Source organism: Pteropus alecto, unplaced genomic scaffold (genome assembly GCF_000325575.1).
Source record: "Pteropus alecto unplaced genomic scaffold, ASM32557v1 scaffold79, whole genome shotgun sequence".
Lineage (NCBI taxonomy): Eukaryota > Metazoa > Chordata > Mammalia > Chiroptera > Pteropodidae > Pteropus > Pteropus alecto.
In genome coordinates, this window is record NW_006494612.1 from 11,581,635 (window position 1) to 11,606,396 (window position 24,762).

A 24,762-nucleotide genomic window follows, 5' to 3' on the forward strand; every position below is an offset into this window, starting at 1 on the left:
TAAAATGTCAATTGTCCCTGTACTGATCTGTAGTAGATTAAACACAATCTCAATTAAAATCCCGGCAGGTGTTTTTAGAAGTTGACAAGTTGATTCTAAAATTTCTATGGAAATGTAAAAAACTTATACTACTGATTTCAAGACTTATTATAAAGCTACAGTATTCATGAGAATATGGTATTGACATAAAGATAGACTAATGGAAAAGAATAAAAATCCACAAATAAGCGTACACATATAGGCCAATAGCTTGTCTTATTTTTTAATTAAACTTTTTTATTTTGATATAATTGTAGATTCACATGCAGTTCTAGGAAATAATGCAATGAGATCCCATGTATATTCTACCCAGCTTCCTCAATGGTGATGTCTTACAAAACAATAGTACGATATCACAACCAGAGTACTAGCATGGATACGGTCAAGATAGAAAATATTTCCATCACAAGAATTCCTCTCATTGCCCTTTTTCTCCCCACCTTTATAGAGTTATAAATGATTTATAACATTATGTAAATTTAGGGTGTACAATGTGTTGATTTGATACACTTATACAGTATAAAGTGGTTACAACAGCGTTAGCTAATACCTTTATCATGTCATGTAATTACCATTTCTTTTTTGTGTTGAGAACATTTAAGATCTACTCTCTCTGCAACTTTCAAGTACATAATACAGTATTATAAACTATAATCACCTTGTTGTACATTATATTCCCAGAATTTATAACTGGAAATTTGTATCCTTTAACCAACATCTCCCCATTTCCCCACACCCTAGCCTCTGGTAACCATCAATCTAGTCTCTGTTTCTACAAGTTTAGCTTTTTGAGATTCTACATCTAAGTGACATCAAACAGTATTTGTTTTTCTCTGTCTGACTTATTTCACTTGGTCAAATGAATTTCAGAAAAAGGGGCAAAGCTTAATTAAATGGGGGAATTAAAATAATGAATTCTGTTATCTGTACCTCCTTCTTAATGATTCAAAATGTATGCCAACAGTTAAGGCTCTGAGAAGTCCTGCAATAAAGAGAACTATTTTACTTTGTAATTAAAAAAAAAAAAAGTGCTACATCCATAAAATGCAATACTCTGGAAAAAAAAAAATGACACATGCAACAACATCATGCTAAGTAAAAGAAGCCATACTCAAAAGGATATATACTATCTGATTCTATTCATACTATACCTGGAAAGAGCAAAACTATAGAGACAGGAATCATCAGATCAGTGGTTGCCAGGGTTGGGACAGGGGTTAACCACCAAAAGGGAAAGGTAACTTTTGGGGGTGACAGAAATTTGGTACAACATGACTAGTGTGGCATACATGTCAAGATACATTTTTAAAAACTCAAATTATACATTTTTAAAAGTTAAACTTTACTGTATGTAAGTTATATCTTAATAATTCTGACTATTAACAACGGAAAAGTATATTTTCTTTATAAATAATATATCAATAAAATTGAGTTTTCTAAAAGTAATTTTAGGTAAATACTTACATATATGCCATTCAACAACACCAGAAGCAAAAAAACTTGTCACAATAAATTTGAAACAACCCAAATGTGTTATCAGCAAAGGAAGGGATAATTAATTGTGGTATATGTATATAACAGAATACTACACAGCCATGAAACAGAATTAGTATTATACTCAACAACATGGATGAGATTCAGAGACATCATGTTAAACAAAAGAATCCAGACAAAGAGCCATACATATTCAATGATGATAAAAGTCAGAATAGTAGAAACAGGTGGGGTATGGGGTTTTGCCATATAGAAAGAAAAGAGGCACCAAGTCAAATTTATTGCACACTGGAAACTTTTTACATTTTGACTTGAGTGGTAATTATAAAGATACACACATTATTAAATAGAATGGAGCTATTACTACACTGAAGACTAACAGTTATGTACTTTACTGTGTATATGTTAGACCTTAACAAAAACAAAATATATAGTAACCATACGGAATGCCTACACTATTTTTCTCTTTGCCTTACAGTAGGACTGAGGGGAAATGACGGCCTTGTCAGCTACAGAATACTTAAGTACTCAAAGGTTCACTGTAGATGATACAATAAACTATCCTGGCTATAATTTCATATCTCTTCACCACTTTGGTACCATCCTAAATCTGCAAATAATAAGAGATAAAAGAGCAGATGAAGTAAATATGCCAAGAACGTAAGAACGGAGTTGATAAATGAAGTATAGCAGAATACACCACCTCAAAATATGGCTGTGGGAGTTCAGGACATGCCACTCCAAAATACGCTGCTTTGACAGATTATTTTGAGCTGTAAGCACTTGAAAAACAGCAAATGCAGGGAGAGCCTTTTCTGAACTCCTCTCATCTGCCTAAAGACAGGTCCTCCAAAAGGAACTCAATTGTCACAAATGCCCTCCCTCCAAGTTTCATCAATCAGGGAAGAATGACCCTTATAATAGGAGAGGCGACTATAAGCAGATATCACACCAAAACAAACTTTCTCAGGCATTACCATATCTCCCATCTATTCTTTCCATTCATCTTTCCTAAAAATCATTTACTCTACCCTTTGAAGCCTACATCCTCCCATCCCTTTCCTTATTAAAATGGTTTTTAATCCTAATTCTAAAGACATCTCTTTGAGTTCTTTTTTCTCTGGGTATCTTCCACATGTACATGATATACACATGTTAATAAACTTCTTGTTCTTCTCTTGTTAATCTATCTTTTATCACAGGTTTCTCAGCTAAGAGCTCAGAAGGGTAGAGGGAAAATTATTTTTCCTCACCTACAACGACCTACAAGCTGGTTCTTAAGAGTTGTCAATGCTCTACTTTAGGAAAACAAAGCAGTCCTCTATTAAGATAGAAGGCTTAATATTGCTGCGTAATATGTAAAAGAAAAAAATTTATATTCAATTCTTTATATTTTTTATCTGTGTATATAAATAGAAAACAATTAAGAATTTCTTTTCATTAAAATCATAACTGGTCATGAGAAGCATATCATTTTGTGGCAATTATATACTGGTAGTAAAACACACATTTTGACAACATTCCCCCCCAAAAAACAGGCACTGTTTTGATAGAAGTTGAATAAGACACTGAAGAGATCTTTAAGTATTTCTAGAAAAACAAGTTTCAAAATTCACATCGATAAAATAGAAAATTACTGTTGTTATGCTATTCTATTTAGAATTTCAAGTAGTCAGTCATGTTTTTACTTGACTGTAGCCAATATAAATAATCGAGGAGAACATGATAGCTTAAACTTATGAATACATAATGTATATTTATAGCTAGTGAATAACAAAATCTTAACTACACATGAACATGAAATATAAAAGATATTATAAAAGCATGTAACTCTGTTAGTTAATTTGAAGAAAGAAAGAATATCATCAAAGTAACGAACATTTTCAAATCTGTACAGGCGAAACAAGGACACTTTTTACAATTATTTGTGGTTTTCATATGTATTTGTGGTTACCAAACTCAAGTACAGAGGGAATTTCTTCATTAAGATGTTTTACCTAAAAATGCATATAATACATTGTTGCAATATGGTTTAGAGAAGAAAACAGTAGTTTACTAGGCACGAAGAATCGTAATTCTTCTGTATCTAGACTCCAACCATCCAAATTTATAGACTCATAACATATATACAGGGACTTGTTATTGTAAATAGAAAATTCCATTCTCATATTTGAATAGGGACAGTGGGCATCTACAACAAGCCCAAATACACGCTACTTAGATGAGACCCAGATGATATGAAAAGTTGCCAAAGTATGTCACTTAATGGTCAAACACACCTCTAAAATAAGCTTACTATTTGCAGCTGAAAATAGCTCAAAATTCTTTGGCCTCCTCTTAGACAAATACTGTTAAATTTAGATAACCTACTGCTACCACACTTAACTGGAATACAACCTCTGCAATTCTTCAAGTTTATTATCTCTCCTTCACTTGCCTTTGTTCCTTAGCTCATTCATCACTCACAACATGTCAGTTAACACAGCAAATCTTTCTCTGGTTTCCTGGAATAGCCTATCTGCAGAGATATTCTATAAGTGCTTTTTGGTAAAAGAACATGATGCTTCACCCAAAAATAAATTCACAAAGCTCAATAATGAAAATGAAAAAAACCTAAATTTAAAGACCTTTTATTCAATAAGAGAAGGAAAAGCATAGATTATATGATAACTAAAGAGAATTGCACTTAAAATCTGTATCATGCATATGTTATTATTTTTTAAAAAAACATACATTTAATTTAAAAAATCCCTATCTTAACTAAGCCCATGTAATTAACAAAATAAAAAATCACATAAACACATTCTATCTGTAATCTTTCTCAGAATGACCTATTATAAACTGAAGTCTATCTCTTGAATCTTGAAATTTATATCATAGAAGAACTGAATTTTTAATATCACTTTCTTCCATTTGTCTTTATTACTAACTCTATAATGCTAACCTTGCCATCCTAATATGCTTTACTGAAATAACAACACAAATATATCAAATTACTTCAAGGGTAAAAGACCCCAGGAAAAAAAAAGAAAAAGAAACTAATAAGAGGAATATATACCTATATTTTATATCTTAAAAATGCATGTGCAGGAAAATAAAAAGAACCCTCAAAGTATTATTGATTTCTACCATGCTAAACAACTATTTGCTATTAATTTTAATTTTTTTGTTTTGAGGAACATTTTTCCTCTCAAAAATCAGTCTGATTTACATCCAATCTGGGTAGTATTACCATATATTTTTTAAAATGCCAACAAAGGAATGATCCATGCATTAAATATGATCTCATTATAGTCATAATGCAAAAGTGAAGGGAGGAAATGGTATATCCAAGATTGTGGAGCAAATCAATTAGAAGATTAAACAAAAAAAGCTTAAGTCTTCAAATTTAAAGTTAATCATGAATTTTACTTATAAAACAAACGGAATAAAACTTAGCTACCAAGAACAGTCCACGAACTTACATCTGAATAAAAATCATGCTTTCTAGCCCTGAAGATCTAGCTTCATTTCTTTCAGACCCAGAGAATCTCTGAGTAATCTACATAACTAATTTTAGTTTGTGTTTTATAGATAAATTTGGAAGACAGTCATGGGTGGCCATCCTGTGTCCTAATTTAGAGGTGTGAAGTCTCCAGCACTTTCCGATTCTCTAACTTTCATTACACAGATTCATAATTATCCAAATATTGAATTTTTAGATATTTTATTTTCAAGTTTTATTTTTAAAAATCAATATATTAATGCTGGAGTCAAGAATTAACTCTTCAGATATCCATAGCCCAACTAAACAATAAAGCTACAAAAATAAATACATTAACAGAGAAGCCTAATAAACAACTTTTAAAAGTATCCTCCTGATCCTCCTAATGGCTAGAGCTGGCCCTAGAACCCACTCACCACCCACCTTTGACCAACTCAAGGGCAAATGAAAACAGCAGATGATGATATGTTCATGTACTTCTGCTATGCTTTATAAGTTTTTAATCTGAAGATGAGTTAAGGAGAAAGTACAGATTCACAGAGATATATCAAAACTATGTACAACTCTCGATACATTAAACTGCTGATAAAAGGTTACAATGTTTACACATTAAGAAGTTAAGCTTATTAATCTTTTCCACTAAGACATGATACATCTCTTGCTTGATAAGGTAAACGTGAATTCCACATATCAAAATCTATTTTACATAACCTCTTCAAGAATGTGTCTATGCTGAAAAATCAGGAGTAGGTACACTTTTGTTCTATAAAGTATAAAGAAGGCTAAGTGTGTAAATGAAGGACAAAGCTATTAAGTTTTAGAGGGTCTCACCTGAGGCAATCAAGGACTTATCTTAAATACTGATAAATATTATCAAAGTCTTTATATTAAAAGCTCAGACCTAAATTAAGGTAATCTCCCCCATCTTTTCTGCAGGAGCACAGTTCAGATCTAAACCACAAGTGTGACTCCTTCAGTTGCTAGGGTGATCCAGTCACATCACTCTGGATGTTTACTAGTTTCCGTCTAATCTTCACCATGAAAAACTATTTTTAGATCATTTTCTCAAAGACATTTATCAATATAAAAAACTTTTGAAAATTATTACCAAACTTTTGAAAATTACTAAATTGAAATTCAAATACAAATCAAATTTATTTAAGAGCTTGATCATCCTTGAATAAACTAACATTGAGTTATAACAAGTTTCCAGAGCCAAGAGACTAGCAAAGACAAAGAGAGATATTTATTTACACAGATATTCATCAGTGCTATTTTTTATGGTTTATAATGGCAAAAATTATAAATCACCTAATATCCATTAAGAGACTAATTTGATAAATTATGGCATATTTATATGCTAAAATTTTTAATTTATTGTATTTTAATATATAATCACATTGAAAATGCCCAAAATATTAATAAGTAAAAATTATTCAATGAACATATAGCACTCGTTTCTTTTTTAAGCTTTTAAAAATGTAAGATACATAAAGACAAGGACAATACTGTTTTTTTAGTAGGGTGTCTGGCACCCAGTAAACCAGGTTTTTTTTGAACAATCAGGGCATTTCAGAGGAAAAAGATAGTAAGAAATAGACTCCAGATAGAAGAAATAACATATACAATGGCAGAGTTGTCAAATCAATTATGGTGGGAATAGATAACAATGTCAGATCAAGATATCATAAAAGTTTGGGTTTCTAACCTTGAAGGAGATGTTGATATAAAGAAAAGTTCTCAGTATGTGAGTAACAAATTTGCACTTGAGGAAGCAACTGGCTATCAGGGTAAAGACTGAATAGGGGAGGGTCAAGACAGAAGGTAGAAAGGCTCTATAAAAGTTCAGAGGAGAGCTGATGAGGCTATAAGAACACATTTATATTTGGTAATCTGTATGTACTTGATTTCTTAGTGAATGGGGAGTCTGGCCTAAGACAGAAACAAGAAGAGTCTCAAGTTTCCATTTTGGATGACAAAATAAATGATGCCACCACAAAGACTGAGAATGCAAGAGGCTCAGGGGCTAGAGTGCCAAGCACAAAGAAAATGAACTTAATGTGTGGGGGAAAACTACAAATCATTGAAATGAATTGAAATCTTTCTAACAGTGGAATAGCATCATGATCTACAGGATTTTCAAGCAAGTATCATCTGGAGACCTGAAGGTTGTTGTTGTTGTTACGTTTTTGTGGTGGTAGTGATGGTGTATGTGTGATATTCCATTTTACTTTGGCTTTAGTTTTGTCAGCTTCTTTTGTATAAAATATGCAGTTCTCTAAGAAATCATATTGCTTCTTCCTATGTGCTAATTTGACTCTCAATCCTGAATTTCCTCGCTTCCTGGTGTTATCTTGCACTAGTGGTTAACTTCCAAATGTTAAATGTTTCATTTGCATATTTCGTGTGTCTCTAGTGATAGACAGTTATTTGAAGCCACAGAGGACATTTCTATCATTCAGAGAGTGTTCTGTAAATTTTCCAAATATCATAAAAAACTATATGAGCCCTTCTCTCAAACTAACTGGACTCTTCTCAGGCCAAAGTCTTTCCCATTGCTAATTGGAATTTTTAATAAGGAAAGTCTGTCCAGAGTTCAGACATTTATGAAAAGAAAAAATATTTAGGCCTTCAAATATCTGGCATGTCAACTCTAAAAGTGACCTTAAGTCTTATAGGTTACTTTAATATTTTATGGGTCACTTCAGGTCTCCTCTCCCCACACACATGACAAATAACTCCTATTCTCTCTTCTCTATTACCTTTAGGTATGTCTCCATCCTTTCAGTCTTAGACTACATTCTCATTCTCATTTTTGCTCAGTTTTTTTGTTTGTTTTGATTAATCCTTCCTTAGGTAGCTTTAAAATTTAAGGCAGTAATTCTCAAACTTTTAATAGTACAATGTCCTCAAGGGTTAGGTAAACTCTTCCTCCTAAGTATCTAGAGGGTCTAATTTTAAAAGCTCCTATCTTTGATGTATAGCGTATATCAAAAAATTTATTCAAAGCTTGCATTTTACTGCATTATATATTTGTCTAAGTATTAAAATGTTTTAATTTCATTACTGCTTAAATTAACTTTTTGTTAAAAGTTTCCATAAAAACTAGTCTACCTTGAAGCTTCTTTTGCCTCTGACACACAACTACAAATTGAAGTTTAAAAGGTTACATGCATCAAGATTTTCTTTACATAAAGTTAAATAAAATAAAAAATACGTTTAAGTAATATATCTTTTTAAGAGCCACAAAACTATATAAAAACCAATGGAAAGAAATGAACCCAGGATGCAGAATAATCATTTGCTTAGGTGGGGAGCATAGGAGAAACAAGGCAAGAACATGTGGTTAGATATGTTATTATTAACATCCTGGCTTTCATTTTAGGTGATAGCCCTAGAGGTGCTTATTACTGAAAATTTAAAAAACTACTATTAATATAAAATATAATATAAGTAACTATATAAATGAATGCAAGTCATGCAATGTTAAGAGTATATAAGTACTATGGTTCATTACAAATCCAATGAGGAAAGGAAAAAATTTATTTTTAAGCTTTTAAAAGGCTTAGTTTAGGGAGTGTGCGCTTATGATTTGGCATTCCTTCACTCTTATCCTCCAAACTTATTTAAAATATTTTTGAATGATGAGAAAAAAAGTTATGTTCTCAGTTACTCTACTTTTATCCCTAATCTCCCAATCATTTGCATTCTCCTTTTCCCCAACAATCTTAAAATTAAGAAGGATGTTATCATTATCCCACCACTTACTTCTGCAGAATCACTCATTTGCTACCAACCTTACAATCTTTCCTAGTTCCCCCTTTATTCTGTCATCTAATCAGTATTCAATCAGTACTTAAGAATTACTATGAGTCAGGTTCCATACTAGGAAACAATACTATAAAGAATAAATAGCGCTATAAATATGAGTTACTGGATCAGCTCTCAAGGAGCCTGCAGTCTAGTCTAGGCATGTACACCAATAAATACAATAAAAAGAAACAAATGATAATACAGGTAATGCAAAATTGTTTGACATAAGGCAGGGAGAGCTACACAGCAGATGTAAACTTGAAACAGCACTTTGATGGGCATAAAGGTTGGTAAGGACATTCCCAAAAAAAGTAGAGAGGCTTAAAATAGAACAATAGTCTGTTCAGAGAGTCACTGGCAGCTGTACAGGGCCAGAGTACAGAATACAAAAGAATGTGATAAGAGATGAAGCTAGAAAGACAGGGCCTAAAAAAGCAAACTAAGAAGTCTGGATTTTAGTCTGTTTGAGAACTCAGTCCTCCTCTTTCAAAAAAAAGAGCCACCCTGTGCAACCACAGAAACATCCTTGAACACAGGAACTTTTTATTTTTTTATTTTTTATTTATTTATTTTTTTAGGCAAGGCAACCTTGGTTGACCTTGTCAGCTTACAATCCCTTATTTTTTATTTTTTATAGCACCTGGTCTTCCTAGGTGGTCTCCCATCCAAGTACTAATCAGGCCCAACCCTGCTTAGCTGCCGAGATCAGATGGGATCGGGCTTGTTTAGGGTGGCATGGCCGTAGACTTAGGAATTCTTACCTTTTTCTGCCATGAACTTTTCTGGCAGATTGCTAAAGCGCACTGATCTGTTCTCAGAATGTTTTTATATACAGAAAATACATAGGATTCCAAATAATTTTTATAGACATTCCAATATTAAGGTAGTGAAACACAAGTGTGGGCTGTGCATAGTGACTTTCTTCTGAAAAGTCCAGTAGGAAGGAGAGAAGAGTAACTTTACGATGGAGAAAACTGATAGACGTTACACTTCAGCCAATCGAGTTTAACAACAGTGATGCCATACTGACAGTATGACAGTAAATGCATCTGTTATGGGATGAAATGGCACTTCACTTCCCTGGGCTTCCTCTCAAAAACACATTAACCACTCTAACCATGAGAAAAATATCAGAAAAATCCCAACTGGAGAACACAAAATAGCTGACCAGCACTCTTTAAAAATGGTTGGAGTATAAAAAATAGGAAAGTTTGAGAAATTGTCACAATGAAGGGGACTAAAAGAGACATGACTACTAAATGTAATCTGGTATCCTAGACAGAATCCTAGAAAAGAATAAGGTCTAGGGAAAACTGAGGAAATCTGAATAAAGTATGGGTTTGAGTTAAAATAATCTATCAACATCTGTGCAACTGTTGTGAAAACTGTACCATACTAATGTAGGATATGTTAACAACAGGGGAAACTAGGTATGGGGTATACAGGAACTCTCTGTACTATATTTGCAATAATTCTGTAAATTTAAAACTTAAATTTAAAATAAAACTTAAAAAAAATAAGATGCACAGAACTAGAAAATGAATTACATTGAAATAATTATTTTAAAAAACAAATTCGTGATATAATATTTGTGCTTCTTTAACACATTAAAGAATAATGTGTTAAAGGCAGGTCTATTTATGGTAATTTCAAAGTAGTGATACATATAAATAGTACTTCAAGCTATCTGCAACAACTACAATATATGAAATTATCTGAGATTGCTTTAGTGACAATTAAATGTACTAACACTTCTGTAGTTTGTAGTCTATTGCCAAAACTGCAGAAATGTTAAATCTCTAAGAGTTCAGTAAAAATAAAGATGTAATTTTTTTGCTATCCAAGTTCAAGACCATTGAACACTACCCATGCACTGCAGGTTAAGAAACAAAGGAAAAGAGAAAATAACTACTAACGCTAAATGGACACTGTGTTGCAGGATCTCTGACAGTCACTACACATACTTCATCTCATTAAACCCTCCACAGACAAGGCAGCTTATCCAAGCTGTACATGGCCATGTGACCAAAAATGGATTCAAATTATGTAGTCTGACTCAAAATGAAGATTCTGACAATGCACCTCTAAAAACAATTTCCGGCCCCTAGTTGTGGAATTTTTAATTATACTGTAGCTCACCAATGTTCCTATTAAACAACTTTCTGTTTAGGATGAATCAGGCTAAAACTAAAATACAACACACGTTCTAGAGCTCTATTTGGAATAATAATAATCAGCAGCTAACCAAAAGGCAAAAGGTAAACACTAAAGCTCCCCACCCTTATATAAATCTGAAAAGTAAATTTTTCTTTCCATTTACCAACTCTGATACACCTAGTTTGTTAGTATCCTTCTAAGATGCATGTGTATGTGTGTGCACATACACCTATGTAGGCTTTTTTTTTTAGGCGAGGAAACCCTTGGTTGACCTCACAGATTGCAAGGACCTTGTCAGCTTACAAGCCCTTATTTTTTATTTTTTACACCTACAGCACTTGGTCTTCCTAGGTGGTCTCCCATCCAAGTACTAACCAGGCCTGACTCTGCTTAGCTTCCGAGATCAGACGGGATCGGGCTTGTTCAGGGTGGCATGGCAGTAGACTTACGTAGGCTTTTAAAGTAAATATAGCAACACGTGAGATATATATGCCATATTTTATTCAGTCTATGGCAGTTTCTTAGTTTATCCAACTATTACTGATTCTATTCTCTTAAAACTAGATGTGCTGATACAATGACCTATCTCCTAAGCTTCATTTTCAAATGAATGTATAATTGACCAACTTAAAGCAGACTTTCTAAAAATAAAAAGTTTTCAATAATTCATCTACTTCAAAATGTCTTAGTTGATGTATACTACTCCATGAAATCTATATCCAAATTATGATTTTTTTTTCCCCCACACAACATGCCATTCGATCAGTAAATTACAACTAAACAGATCTGGATGTGAATCCTCCATCTCTCTTAGCACGTGTCTGTCATCTTCGACAAACCACTTTTTGTTTGTATTTCAAGACTAAATTTTGTATTTCAATCACTGGCAATTGAGGACAATAATAAGAGATATTTATTATGTAAGGACTGAAAGAAAAAAATGCTTGCAGAGCACTGAGCAAGTGTCAAACAGTATTCATACAATATTTTTAATTTTGAGTTTTACTTTTTAGTAGATTCTCCTTTAGCAATGTTCACAGAGGGTCTTTGCTAATATTTTTTTTGTTAGTTTTAGGTGATTCTTTAAATAATGAGAACCTTGCTCTAGAGAATAATTTTTATCTTTCTTTGGAAGAAGCCAAAATCATTTCCATTTAAGGACACATAAGCAGCTACTACAACACATTTTAGTTACCCATAAGAAAGTGAAGCAGGCCACGTTCATCTGCTATAAGAAAATTAAATATTAACAAACAGTTCTTCCAGAATTATTGAAGAGATTTAAAAATTAGACTTTGCAAGTATGGTGATTTAAGTAAATCTAAAACATAAACAAAAATTAGAATAAAACAGGAAAATGATGCCTGGCTTTTCAAAAGAATTATTTTCCTACTTCTACTGTATGATGAACTGTTCTAGGAAGTTCAAATTATCATCCCATTTTACTTATATGGCAATTTCCAAGAATACAACTGCTGCATTAAATGAGGCCCTTCCTTTTATAAATACTACACAAAATAACACATGCTCACCTTTTGTCAATAAGTATCATTAAGATGCTACTGATTAGGAATTTGTGACTTTCTCTTTTGCTACAAAGTTACTTTTGATATTGTGTCAGCTTATTAAAATTTTAGTAAGATTTTATGGTAATTTAATGAAGCTGTTATAAAATCCTAAATACTTAAACTTATATATTACGACTTTTCTTGGGGTTATGTATGTCAGTTTAAATATGAGAATTACTGTTTATAAACATATATTAAAGCCCTAATTGAAGAAAACACAAATATATTAAATTTATTTATTAGTTCTTACTTGATAATTTTTTAAGCTAATTTTTTAAAACCAAAATCAGTTATTAGCCTGGCTTTCTCACACATACCCCCCTCCCCATACATACAAAGGTATGAGGAAAGAGAGCAAAATAAAACAGAAAAAAGTATAAAATTTGATTTTGTGAAAATGTTTAATTCTTGTTTTGCTAGAAGCTAACATTATGAAGCTGCAATATTAAAGCAACAGCAGCAACAGCAACTCAACAAGAGTTGTTTGGCCTAAGCCAGTATTATTACTCTCACTCTATTAAAATTCCTATTACTATAACTATTTTACTTCAGCATTATCACCATCAGCATGCAATCATTTCTAAGCCCAAAGATGCTTTCAAAAAGCTTTCTACCACTTTTTTTTTCATTTCCCTCTCATATACTTTTTAAAATTAAAAACAAATATGAGACACAAAGGGTTAATGACCTTTCCAAACCTAAAGATAAATGACATTCTAAAATGTTTGAGTGTGATAAGACTATGAGGCTAACCAATCACAACTTCAGAACTCCTATGTGACATCATAAGACCTCCCTAGAACACTTTACTTTTTCTCCTCCACAGGCTTCAATTGTTCTCATAAATCTGTTAACAGAAAACTTTCTAGCTAAACGTGGATAAGACTCCATACTACTCACAATACTCTATATCTTGTGATCATCACAACAGCCAAGGTAAGAAATAGATTTCACTGATTTTGGTAAGTCTTACTTTCTGTAATTCAAACATATTGAACTTTAAAAAAAGAATTAATTATATATTGTAAATTTCAGTTCAAAAGTAGATAATAAAATGGCTCACAGGACAAAAAGCTTAATTTCTAAAAAAATGCTTATCCACTCGGTGACTAAGACTTAACTTTGAAGTAATATAGGTTGCCTTGATCCTCAATATTGTTTGTCATTTTAATTTAACTTTCACTTTTATTTCACTTTTATTTTCAAAACTGAATTTCTGCCAATTAAAATATCTTTCAATTATGTCACCATATTTGGTGGTAGTGGTAATTTGATTTCTCCATGCAAAAACAACGGCTTCATTTTATTATTTATTACTCTACTGAGAAACAGGGCACGAGTGGGCTACTTACATCTAGAATACTACGAGCAGCTGTGACTGTCTGACATGCACATCACTGGCATGACTATTCCAATATTATCATCATGGTTCCTTACAGGGAATATTAACAAAGTAGAGTTGAATAAAACCATTTTAAACGCTTTTGAAGACTTTTTTCCTCTCTATAAAGTCCAATCAACTTTAACAAACACTGCTTTAAAAAAATCTGAGTTTTTAATAAATTACTTGTATTAAATTCAGTACTATATCAATGTTTTGAAATTTAAAAACACCTGTCAAAAACACATGTAAAATTCTAAAGTTATAGAATAGTAATGCAGCACTTTAAAAATAGATGTTATTTTAACAACACAAACATTCCTAAATATCTCATTTGAGTTATTTGATAAAACGAGTGTTTATTCTACCTCTTATACTTTTAACAAGTTATAATCCTCAGTTTCCTCTCTTGTATTTAGAAGGGGAAAAAAGAAAAAGAAAGAAATGCTTAGGAATAAAGATGCCACAGTAAATTTTATAATTTGTTTAAATTCTATTCTATTCTTGATGTTATAATCCTCTTTAATATACAAAGTGTGTCTTCATTCTTAAATCTCAATCATGGTATAAAGAATAGTACATTGATTTTATTTCATTATTTTTATTTTCATATATATGTCAAAATAAAATTTAGCTCTAGAATTCTAAATTCTTATGACAAAAGTTAACTCTACTGCTTCTTACAAATAAGAACTAATTCCATAAGCAGCTTTCCTTAAGGCATGCAAAAACATATCTGATTTTTGTCTACCTCTGAGGCACCCTAACTGCCTCTCAATATTTTTCTATTCGTAAAATGTTTTTCCTTTGATGTTATACAGAAATCATTTAGTGAAGGTGCTTTATATGCATATTTATTCAAACACCTATCAAATTACATTCTCACATTTCAAATGAGGTGTTTGTTTTTGTAGTAACAAAATGTCACCATATCACGTATTGCTCCAAAAAGGTGATACTTACAAAGAGCAGATATTCTGCTATTAGAGATATCCTTAGTGTGCGCAAATTGATATAAATGACAGTTATAATGACTTTTGTTCAAATTTCAAATATTATGCCCTAGTGCCAGACATTATGTCCCAACTAGTTTGTCTCTATCATAAAGTGAAATTTAAGTATTATCTTTGTTTAAAGACATATGGCTTAAAATTAAGTGCTTAAAAAAGTGTCAGATGAAATAAAATGGAAGAAATGTGAAAGATGTTTAAATAATGAAAAATTAAGTTTTAAAAACAAATGAAAGAGCTAGAGTACTTTGCTTTATTAAGGAGTTATATCACTATCATTTCCTGAAACTCAAATATCAAAAATTATTTTAATAGTATTTCAGTGGACATAAAGGAAAATAATATTCAAGGAAAAAACTGTATTTGGTTACCTATTTATACATATTGTTTCTTAATCTCACTAATTAGGAGAATATGTGTATAGATAAAATAGTTCAAATAAAGCATAAAATTTATAATTTATTAAATGTACTATGTAATGTATTACAAGTAATAAATTAAGTAATATATTAAGATTTCAAGTAAAAATTAAATGTAAAGATTAGATTACCAATCCTATAAATAAAAACTGAAACATCCTTCTTTATTCTTGAATGATTTCCTAAAAGCACTGGTGTATTAAAATATTTCATTTGATCTTCCTAGCTCCCTGTATGTTTGACACTGCAGCTCTATTTTATAATTTAGGAAACAAATGTGAAAAGGGTAAATTGCTCAAGGTCACAGAGCTAGGAAATGGGGAAGACTTGGCAGGAGCCAAGATTTTCTGACTGCAAACCACATGCACATCCCATCCACGGATCAACATGGCTTAAAAATAAAACATGACATTGGCAAAGCAAAATAAATTAAAAGTCCTCAAATACTGTTAATGGTACTCTAAAAGGCAAAGTTAGAGGATGTGAACTTTTTTTTATTTAAAACTATTCCATTTTACTTAATTTAATCTTAAAGCATTATGTCCTCAATACCCTATATAACGTGATCATTTTCAAAGCCAGGGATGTAAGGAGGTTATACATGACCTTAGTTATTAAGTATTATACCCTGGTGGTAAAATTCAAATAATTACACAGACTTTAAAAAACAACATGAATGATCGATCAAATTAGCTTTTTATTGTTTTATTGCTAAAATACTCATGCCTTTAATCTATTTAGCCTTGATAACCTAAAGTTCAGGTTAACTTCTCAAAACTGTTCACAAAACCACTTTCATACTTTATTCCAGTTCTGTATTAAATCTTTCAGTTTCCTCAGTTTCCTTTCTGACATCCTCACAGTATACTATTTAAAACATTCAACCCCGTATGTTTTGAGGTTCTTAAACAGAGGAATCTTATCTTGCTATTTATGCTATAGAAATCACTAATCTTCATCTAAACTGTGAATTAACTGATCAAAACAGCAAAGTAGTAAACATAAAGGTTAGAAATCCAAGAAACAATCCTTCTAAATTACACGGACCTAACTCAGTAGTCTCTTTAAACATTTCCAGAAATAATACATCAATGATCTTACCCTACATAATTCTGAAGCATTTAATATCAAATAAACACATGAAAATGAGGCCTGAGTATACATTTCCACCCCAGTATACTTGTAGTCAACTGAGGACCTCTAGTGCTTTTTAAAATGTACTCCACCTTCAGTTCTTTCAAAAATAAAACAATGCAAAACAAAACCAATCCACTCATATTCCTGGCGGTATATTTAACTGGCAATCATTTTTCCTTAAAAGTTCTCCTCACATGAGCCTTCCCAAAAGAGGAATCTGAAGCCATCCAAAGCCTCAACTACTACAAGGTTAAAAAGAATATTTTAATTTCGAATAAATTAATTTTAACATAATAAACATAATGAAGACAGGCCAGTGTGCCATCACAACAGCAATGTGCCAATTTCAAAGACAAAATCTCTATATGCTATCGTTTAAGAAAGTTTTCTCAAGGCATAGCTTTAAAGCAATGGAAACATTTCATTATGGGGTCAATTAAGGGGTTGAGAATATATTGATTTTTATGTTTACACAGTTATTTTCATAACCGGGCTGAAGCAGCTTGAAGATTCTTTCAAATAGCCAGTATGGGCCAACAAGCTCTGGAATGCTGCTGTCACAAAATGACTTCAATCAGAACTTCCAAGTTTAACATTAGGCAATCTCAAAAGAAAAATGACTACCAAAATAACTTTTAGATGCTAAGAGATTGATGATAATTCTGATGATGAACTATCCTCATTTAACTCAATAAGTAAAAAAAAAAAAAAAAAAAATACATACACAATCTCTTCTGGATTACCTGCAAAAATGACAGACACTGATTAGTAGGGGGGAAAATCCCCAAATAATCCTAATACAGACAAATCCTGTAAACTCAAATCTATAGAGAATTCTAATCTTGTGAACCAATTAAATAGAAAAAAAAATTCTAAAAAGTGTCAGACTGCAATCTTGGATGTGTATAAAATTTACTAGCAAAATACGACATTTACTAAAATAGATAAAAATAAAAGGGAAGCAAAATTCTGAATTCCATAAATATAGATAAGAAACCTCAGGAATTTATAATTTAAATAGAGGAATACCCCAAAAAGCTAAGTTCAGGAAGTTCTGCAAAGCATTAAAAGTGCTTAAATTAAAGGGAATGACTGCTCAGCATACACATCATCATTATGGTATCAACCATCTAGCAAGTCATAAAGCAGACCACCAAAAGTTTTCAAAAGTCCACTGAGGTTCCTATTGCACAAGAATGCATCTGCTATTATGTTAGGCAATAGGACTCACTATTTCCTATTACAGAGACAAAGTGAAGACTCCTGCAGAAGCTGATATAATACCTTTCGCTCAAAATGTTGCCTAATATGGCACATGATATTTGTTGAAGGATAAGAGCTGCCTGTGGTTTGTCTCTCTTCTTCCACTTCAAAAAACAATATTATCTTGAACTTTATCGTATTTACTGTATTTGGGAGCAACACAGGAAATGTAAACAACCAAAGGCCTTAAATATCCTACAAAAAATAGTAAAGAGTTGGTTATTTCTCCCATCCCTCCAAAAATTCCAGTAATCATAGATCCCACAGACATACAAGATACTCTGTGGGTACTTCCATGCCTCTGAAATACAACTCAAGAAATAGGGATCTGGCATTTCTACACCCAAACTCCTATGAAAGTATCTTTCATGTTTTCAGTATTCTAATTGTAGGGCCTGGGTGATGAATTAATTTTTAAAATGTCCTCACTCCTCTTGTCCCAAACACTTAATTTACACATACTGTGATCCTCTAAATTGTGTGTGTGTGTGGGGGGGGGGCGCTCCAATTTCATCTCCACGGCTGTTTAAGCTAGAGGCATATCCAGAACATCCCAACACCATCTATTTCTGATTATCCTAAAAGAATGCTTTAAAAAAATCAGATAAAATGAAAATAAAGTGAAACTATTTTTCTAGGGTCTCTATCAAATATTATTCTATTAACAGCTTGGCTCTAAGAGGAGGGAAAAAAGACAAGAGGGGTTCTAAACTCATAGAATGGTTGTGAGTGAGGAGAAAAGAATGATAAACACCTGACAACCATGCCATTAATTATGTATGATGTAGTAAAGGTCAAAGACAACTCCAAAGACAGGACTGTGCTGTTCCCACACACAGCTTTTCAATTCTCAACATATTATAGGAAGCCTCACCTTTCTTGTAGGGATGATTTATGATTTATTAATAAACTGGGCCCAATGAACTGAATGCATATGGCTAACATTTCAGCATGTAAAGCAGTTCTAGTTTGGGTTTTAGCCTAAGATTATAAAGTGCCTACAAATTACTTTAGAATTATAACTTTTCTAAATCTGACAGCAAACAAGACACTATCTTTGGTTCTCCTTTATATTCAATTTGTTTCCAGGAACAAAACTCTCCTTTTTCAAAAAGCTGGCTGTTGAAATATTATGAGTCATCTTTAAAATATATTCATTACACTTTAATCAGTAAAGAGCTCTTCTCTTTAGGGCATACTGCTTTGTATTTCACAAACACCAAATACTCATTTGGACAATGTCTAGTTCAGGTTAAAGTTGTTAATCATTAACAATAGCTTATCTAAATTGCAATCCTCTAATGCAAATCCTCTAAGCCTCATTTTCCTCACCTGTAATAGGAAGACTTGAGAATACTGGAGATTATGTGTTCAACCACCATTCCGTTACTCTAAGTGGTTAATCTGTTAATCACAGCACTATTTTTGATCATTATCAATTTCCTAGCAATATTAAAGTAAATCATAAAAAATCGCCTCTTCTACTCCATTGATTTATTCAAATAGTATCAATTATGCACTAAGTACCAGAATACAAAATGAACATGTGGTTCCTCTTACTCATGAAGTAGAAGCCTAGCTGGGAACATAAATATGTAGATCAAAATTACAATACAGCCTGATAGCTAGCTTGATATTGGTAACACTAACTACTGAAAGCCAGCAGAGGTGATAATCAATACTACCTTAAAGAGTAATGGAAGGTTTCATTAGGAAGTGATATTTAAACTGGGCCTTAAGGATCAACTGAAGTTTGCCCGGCAAAGAATCAAGGGCGGGTGGGGCGGCTGTTAGAGTGGAGCGGGGAGGGGCAACATTCCAGGCAGAGCCAGAACAGCATGTGCAAAAGACAAAATCAGAAAAAGGAATGAAGTATTTATGGAAAAGTTACATGTTTCATGTGAGTGAGGCACCACTCATCAGTGTCAGAATAAGGAATGACTCTTGTATATATAATGCTTCCTGATGAACAGCTGGCCAGCTTCCTTCTTTTCCATATTTTGTCTCAAAATAATTTTTAAACTCAGACCTTTTAGACCTAAAACTGCACAAAAAATTACGTTCAAACAGGAATTGCCAATGCTAATCCTTATTCCTTTCTTAACTGTACTATTATATATATCCTTATAATAAGCAACTAATCAAACATATAATAAAGGAAAGAAAGATTTCCTTCAAAAGAAATAAAGGAAATCTTCCCCACTTTTATCCAAATTCAATATATCTACTATAAGCAAATATAAACGGAAACAACTTAAAGGATGCATTTTCTTTAAGAACAAAAGGAAACCCCTTCATATCCATAGTATTTTATCTGAGGAATCCAAATAAAAGTTATTAAATATGTACCAAGTTTAAGCTGCCATTTTCTAAATGGAGAGTGTTATAAATTAAGTAACAGCTACTTGTATTGGATAATGAAGAATGTGTTAGAGACATATATACATACTTATGTATGCATATATGCTACAGAATATGTACTAGAGGAACAACTCTTCAAAAGAATAAAGTTTGATATAAGTTGGCTGTTAGGATCTCTTCACTACAGACCAACACTATGAAGGAGGCCAAATGAAAGTCCAATCTAGTATATAACTCAAATCATTAAACGGCCAAGCTGAAGTACTGAAACTATGGAACCTACTCACCATATAGCACATTTCCTTGTAAAAATGAATGCCAAGTTCTCACTGATCGTGCCTGATATACCATTCCCATTCTTTCAGTTTTCCTCTCTGCTCTCTTCATCACTAGGTCTGTCAGAAATGGAGCTGACAGGTTAATCTGGGTTTTCATGTACTGAGATGGGAGAAAATCACATCTGGCAGCTGGAGTAACGTAGTAGTATCTTGATTAACAATGATATATCAACAAATGTTAACAGACATTATCTGGGTAGTTAGTTATGGTTATTTTTTTATTCCATTTCTTCCATTTTTAATTTTTATTTTAAAATTTACAGACGTATCCTGATTGACAACAAAATATCCCATTAGTAGCTATTATTTAATTTACAGTTTATTGTTAATCAATATCTAATTTTTCTATAATGATCTACTGCTTTAAGTTTTATTTTCTTTGTTTTATTAATTAGCACAAATAATTAATTAGGCAGAAGAGCCTGTAGGAGCTCTGAAAAAAAGCAAATGGAAACCACAATGTGCAAGTACAGGTCATTTGTAAATAGAAACTGTCTGTGGTAGATAGTGAGATAAAGTATGACTTCTGAGCCTGACAGCCTTCAGTATCTCATATCAAATCTTATTAAAATGTTACTTAAAATAGCATATTCTACAAAGCTATAAAATCATATAAAGGAATGACAAACATTTGAATCTATAGTACTGGTAAAACACATCTCATTTATTTTATTCTTACTAAAATCAACATCTGGAAATATTACATGAATTTCTTTTTACCAGATTTGCTATGGAGCTATTAATATGCTAACTTTCACAACAATTATGTTCACAGAGAAATAGTCTTAATGAAAATATGTGGAAGGACTTTCTCCCAAGGGAACAGCCAAAACAAACTGCACCCTAACCGAAACTACACTTCTAGTCATTTTGAGAGGAGGAGGCAAAGACTAAAGTTACTACACTCCAAACACAAGACAAATGAGACATCATGGTGACCCTCACCAAAAAAGACACACTCAGAGAGAGACACACAGGCTAGGGAAACACCTGTGTGTGTGTGCACACATATGCACAGACTATAGAGATTTTAATGTCGTAAATACAAATAATGTTGAGGAAGATGAATTAATACAAAATGTGTTTTACCTGTTCAGAGACTAGGTTACACATATGATCCTAATCCATTTACAATTTTTACATTCCAGGTTACCTAAAAGAAGAGGGTGCTCTCACATTTGGCTGTCCACTTTTCACCTTTCTCTTGATCATTTAAAACTTCAGACTTCCTTGCCTTCCTGTATCATGGAGAAAGTCCAATACCTCACTCGCTCTGCTATAAGAAGAGCTTCAAACATTGAAATGCCTCAACAAGCACGTCAGAATCTCCAGAACCTATTTATCAATTTCTGTCTCATCTTAATATGTCTCTTGTTGATCTGCATCATCGTGATGCTTCTCTGAAGTTCTGCTACAATCTCCAGTGATGCAACTTATTGCCATCAACTTAAAATCTGTCATCCCACGAAAAGAGGAAAAGAGACCACTTCCTAAGTAGAAGAATTTATTTGTGAAAAGGTCAAGATTCAGAACAAATTGATAGCAAATGTATTCATCAGCTGCATCTTGTAAAGATGAAAAGGGCTCTATTATCAAAATTAACTTTAAAATGACTATTAGTATGCATAATGTAACTGCTGATTTCCACAACAAATCTTGTAAGTTTCTATCCCAAACCTTTTCTAAGGCTGAACTAGGGGTTTAGTTTTGAAAACACACTGCTAACAATTTCACTTCATATTTAAGCACTAGCTTCACTATTTGGGGTGAATATAATTTATCTTGTACTGTAAAGGCCTTTTTGGTGTTCATTAATTATATTTCAGGTCTTCGCTAAGTACCAAAATAATCATTCAAAAGAGCTGTCATCACCTGAAATAGCCCACTGAATCCTCACATCTGTTATCTTTATTATTATCATACAGAAATCTTTGTAGTAACTATCATAACCTATATTCTAAAATAGAAATTGTGTTCTTTTTCTATACTTAGCATTTTTTGAAGTTTATAAGAATCAAGTAGGAAAAAGGTATGCCATACTCTTACATAAATAAAATTTTCTCTTAATTAATTTTTTCAAAGAATTATAGAATTCTACTACATGTAGGTAACCATAAATCTATTCTCTCTAGGACATTATAATCAATACATGAGAACTGTCAGTTAATTTAACAGCTGACAATGTGATTAGCCATAATTACTAATAAAGTCTAACCTTAATTTATAGCACTGTAATTGATTATCTGAGTCAGAGTATATAACGTGCCATACTATATCTGTGGAATCATGAAATATTAAGAATTTAGAATGATTTTATAGGTTGTTTTCTCTTCTACCATCATACTCCATGTAGGCAAGGAAAAGAATAAAAGAAAACTGTAATATGATGAGCATTAAAAAAAAATAAAATTTTGAATTCTTGTTCCAAAATTAACTAATTCTTTGATTACATTTTGAAATAAATTTTTCGTCCCTTTGTTGTTTATGACAAGATATAGCTACTTTCTTTAGTCTATCAACCAGATGGTAAACATCTGTTTGGTAGGCCACGCTACTATACTAAATTACACACCCAGCAACGCCAATCTCCAATTATTTTCTTGCAGAATACATTTTCAATTTCCCCTCTGCCATTTAAAAATATCTTCCAACAATTCATAAAACAGAAGTAAAAATTAGTAACAGAAAATTTATTCATCAAAATTGGGTAATTTAAGTTGACTCAGTTTAAAATTAAGTCTAAAATGGCTTACACCTATACTGCATCATCTAATAATTTTAACCACAGTTCAAAACATATTACTAATATAGCAATTATTTAAAAAGTTGAGAATGTGTGATTTATTACATGATGTGTTAAAATATGGTTACTAAAAGAATTTGAAAAGTCAATATTGACCTTGGTTTGTAACACAAGTGCTGCTAGTTGAATAGTGATGGAAACAAATTTTTCTGAATCCCTGAGCAGTACAGGAGATGGGGTTGGAGGGCAGTTCACTGACACCTGAGGAACAGAGGGAAAAGAGATCTCATACTGATGGGGATTTCCTGAGCAAAGCTTCACCTACGGGTTGATGATCCCTAATATCAAATAGAAAGCTTATAAATAAAAGATACAATCACTTCACTGGTATAACTGCCCATGCAAAAAGTAACCGAGTTCTATAATTATCTGCATGCTCTTAAAAATAAGTGGAAAATTTGAAATATCTCTATTCCTTTTATTATATTATGCACTACAACATCAACTTCAAACTATAAACTGTAAAGATATGAGGTTTCTCCTAAATAAAACTGGAAGATTTTTTTTCATTCTGCCTTTAATAGAAATTAAAACCTTATACTACCTGATGATTACAGAATATTGTAACTTAGGTATAATGTAGAACAAAAACCCATTCTTTAAATGAAACTTATTTACTATTCATCATGATGTATAAAGAGTAAGATATAATAAAATAATGTATTTAAAAATTTTTAAATACCAAATTCTCAAATACCTTCTACCATAGAATAAATTCTAAACTTAATTTACAGAATCCTAAAAATGAAGTAATTTTTAAATGTTTAATGTGGCTTTTATATTTTGTTTCAAAATGTTCATTTAATATAAATCATATTAAATTTTTATATTTAATAAAATATATTATATTAAAAAGAACCTTCTTGAAATGCAAAAAGTAACCAAGTTCTTTAATATCATTCTTTAATATACTCATGACTGATATGACCATAAAAAATCTAATATAAGCAGTTTTGATTTTGTAAGTTGTTTTCAGTGACACTCCCCATATAAAATAAGATCAAGATTTCCTAATACTGACACAAGAGGGCAGACTTACATAAAATAATGAATTTCCTTCTACCTAGAAATTACTTATCCTTTGATTACTTTTGCGTCTTACGGCAAAGTGGAAAAATGTTAAATTTTCAAAAAAGATCTTCAATAAGTAACAACACACTTTAAAATGTCTAAAAATTATATGCCAATACCATGTAGAAAAGTTGACAGATGAATAAAAGTCAAACATGTTATTTATTAAAGCATGCATACAAAAATCATTTATTTGCTTTTTAACTAATGAATGTGTCATAATGGCATATCCTATCTATTCAGAGTGTGATAGTGCCTACATCTTTAAATGAGTATTATCTTAAATATTAAAAAAAAGACAAAACCGTACAAAATAATAAAACTTTCTTTTCAGAGTATGTAATAGAATACATAAAACACTCTCATGTTAAAACTTTTTCATTCTGATATCGAGTTAGACAAAATCCAAGTCATTTGTCATTTT

At 31.9% G+C, this 24,762-nt stretch overlaps 2 protein-coding genes and 2 pseudogenes across 5 annotated transcripts in view; 1 reads left to right on the forward strand and 3 right to left on the reverse strand.

Annotated features, from left to right (window-relative positions):
- The window catches only part of CEP85L (centrosomal protein 85 like), a 125,201-nt gene that overhangs the window by 53,992 nt on the left and 46,447 nt on the right, over nt 1-24,762 (reverse strand). The window lies entirely within an intron of this gene.
- LOC112474407 lies at nt 9,459-9,577 on the reverse strand (annotated as a pseudogene).
- On the reverse strand, nt 11,314-11,432 carry LOC112474451 (annotated as a pseudogene).
- On the forward strand, nt 13,328-22,536 carry PLN (phospholamban). Its single transcript, XM_025042415.1, has 2 exons — nt 13,328-13,491; nt 21,613-22,536. The coding sequence occupies exon 2, from the start codon at nt 21,710-21,712 to the stop codon at nt 21,866-21,868; it is 159 nt and encodes a 52-aa protein (XP_024898183.1). The 5' UTR covers nt 13,328-13,491; nt 21,613-21,709; the 3' UTR covers nt 21,869-22,536.

Excerpts from the sequence above, each read along its gene's own strand:
- PLN (XM_025042415.1), top strand. The coding sequence starts at position 21,710 with ATGGAGAAAGTCCAATACCTCACTCGCTCTGCTATAAGAAGAGCTTCA.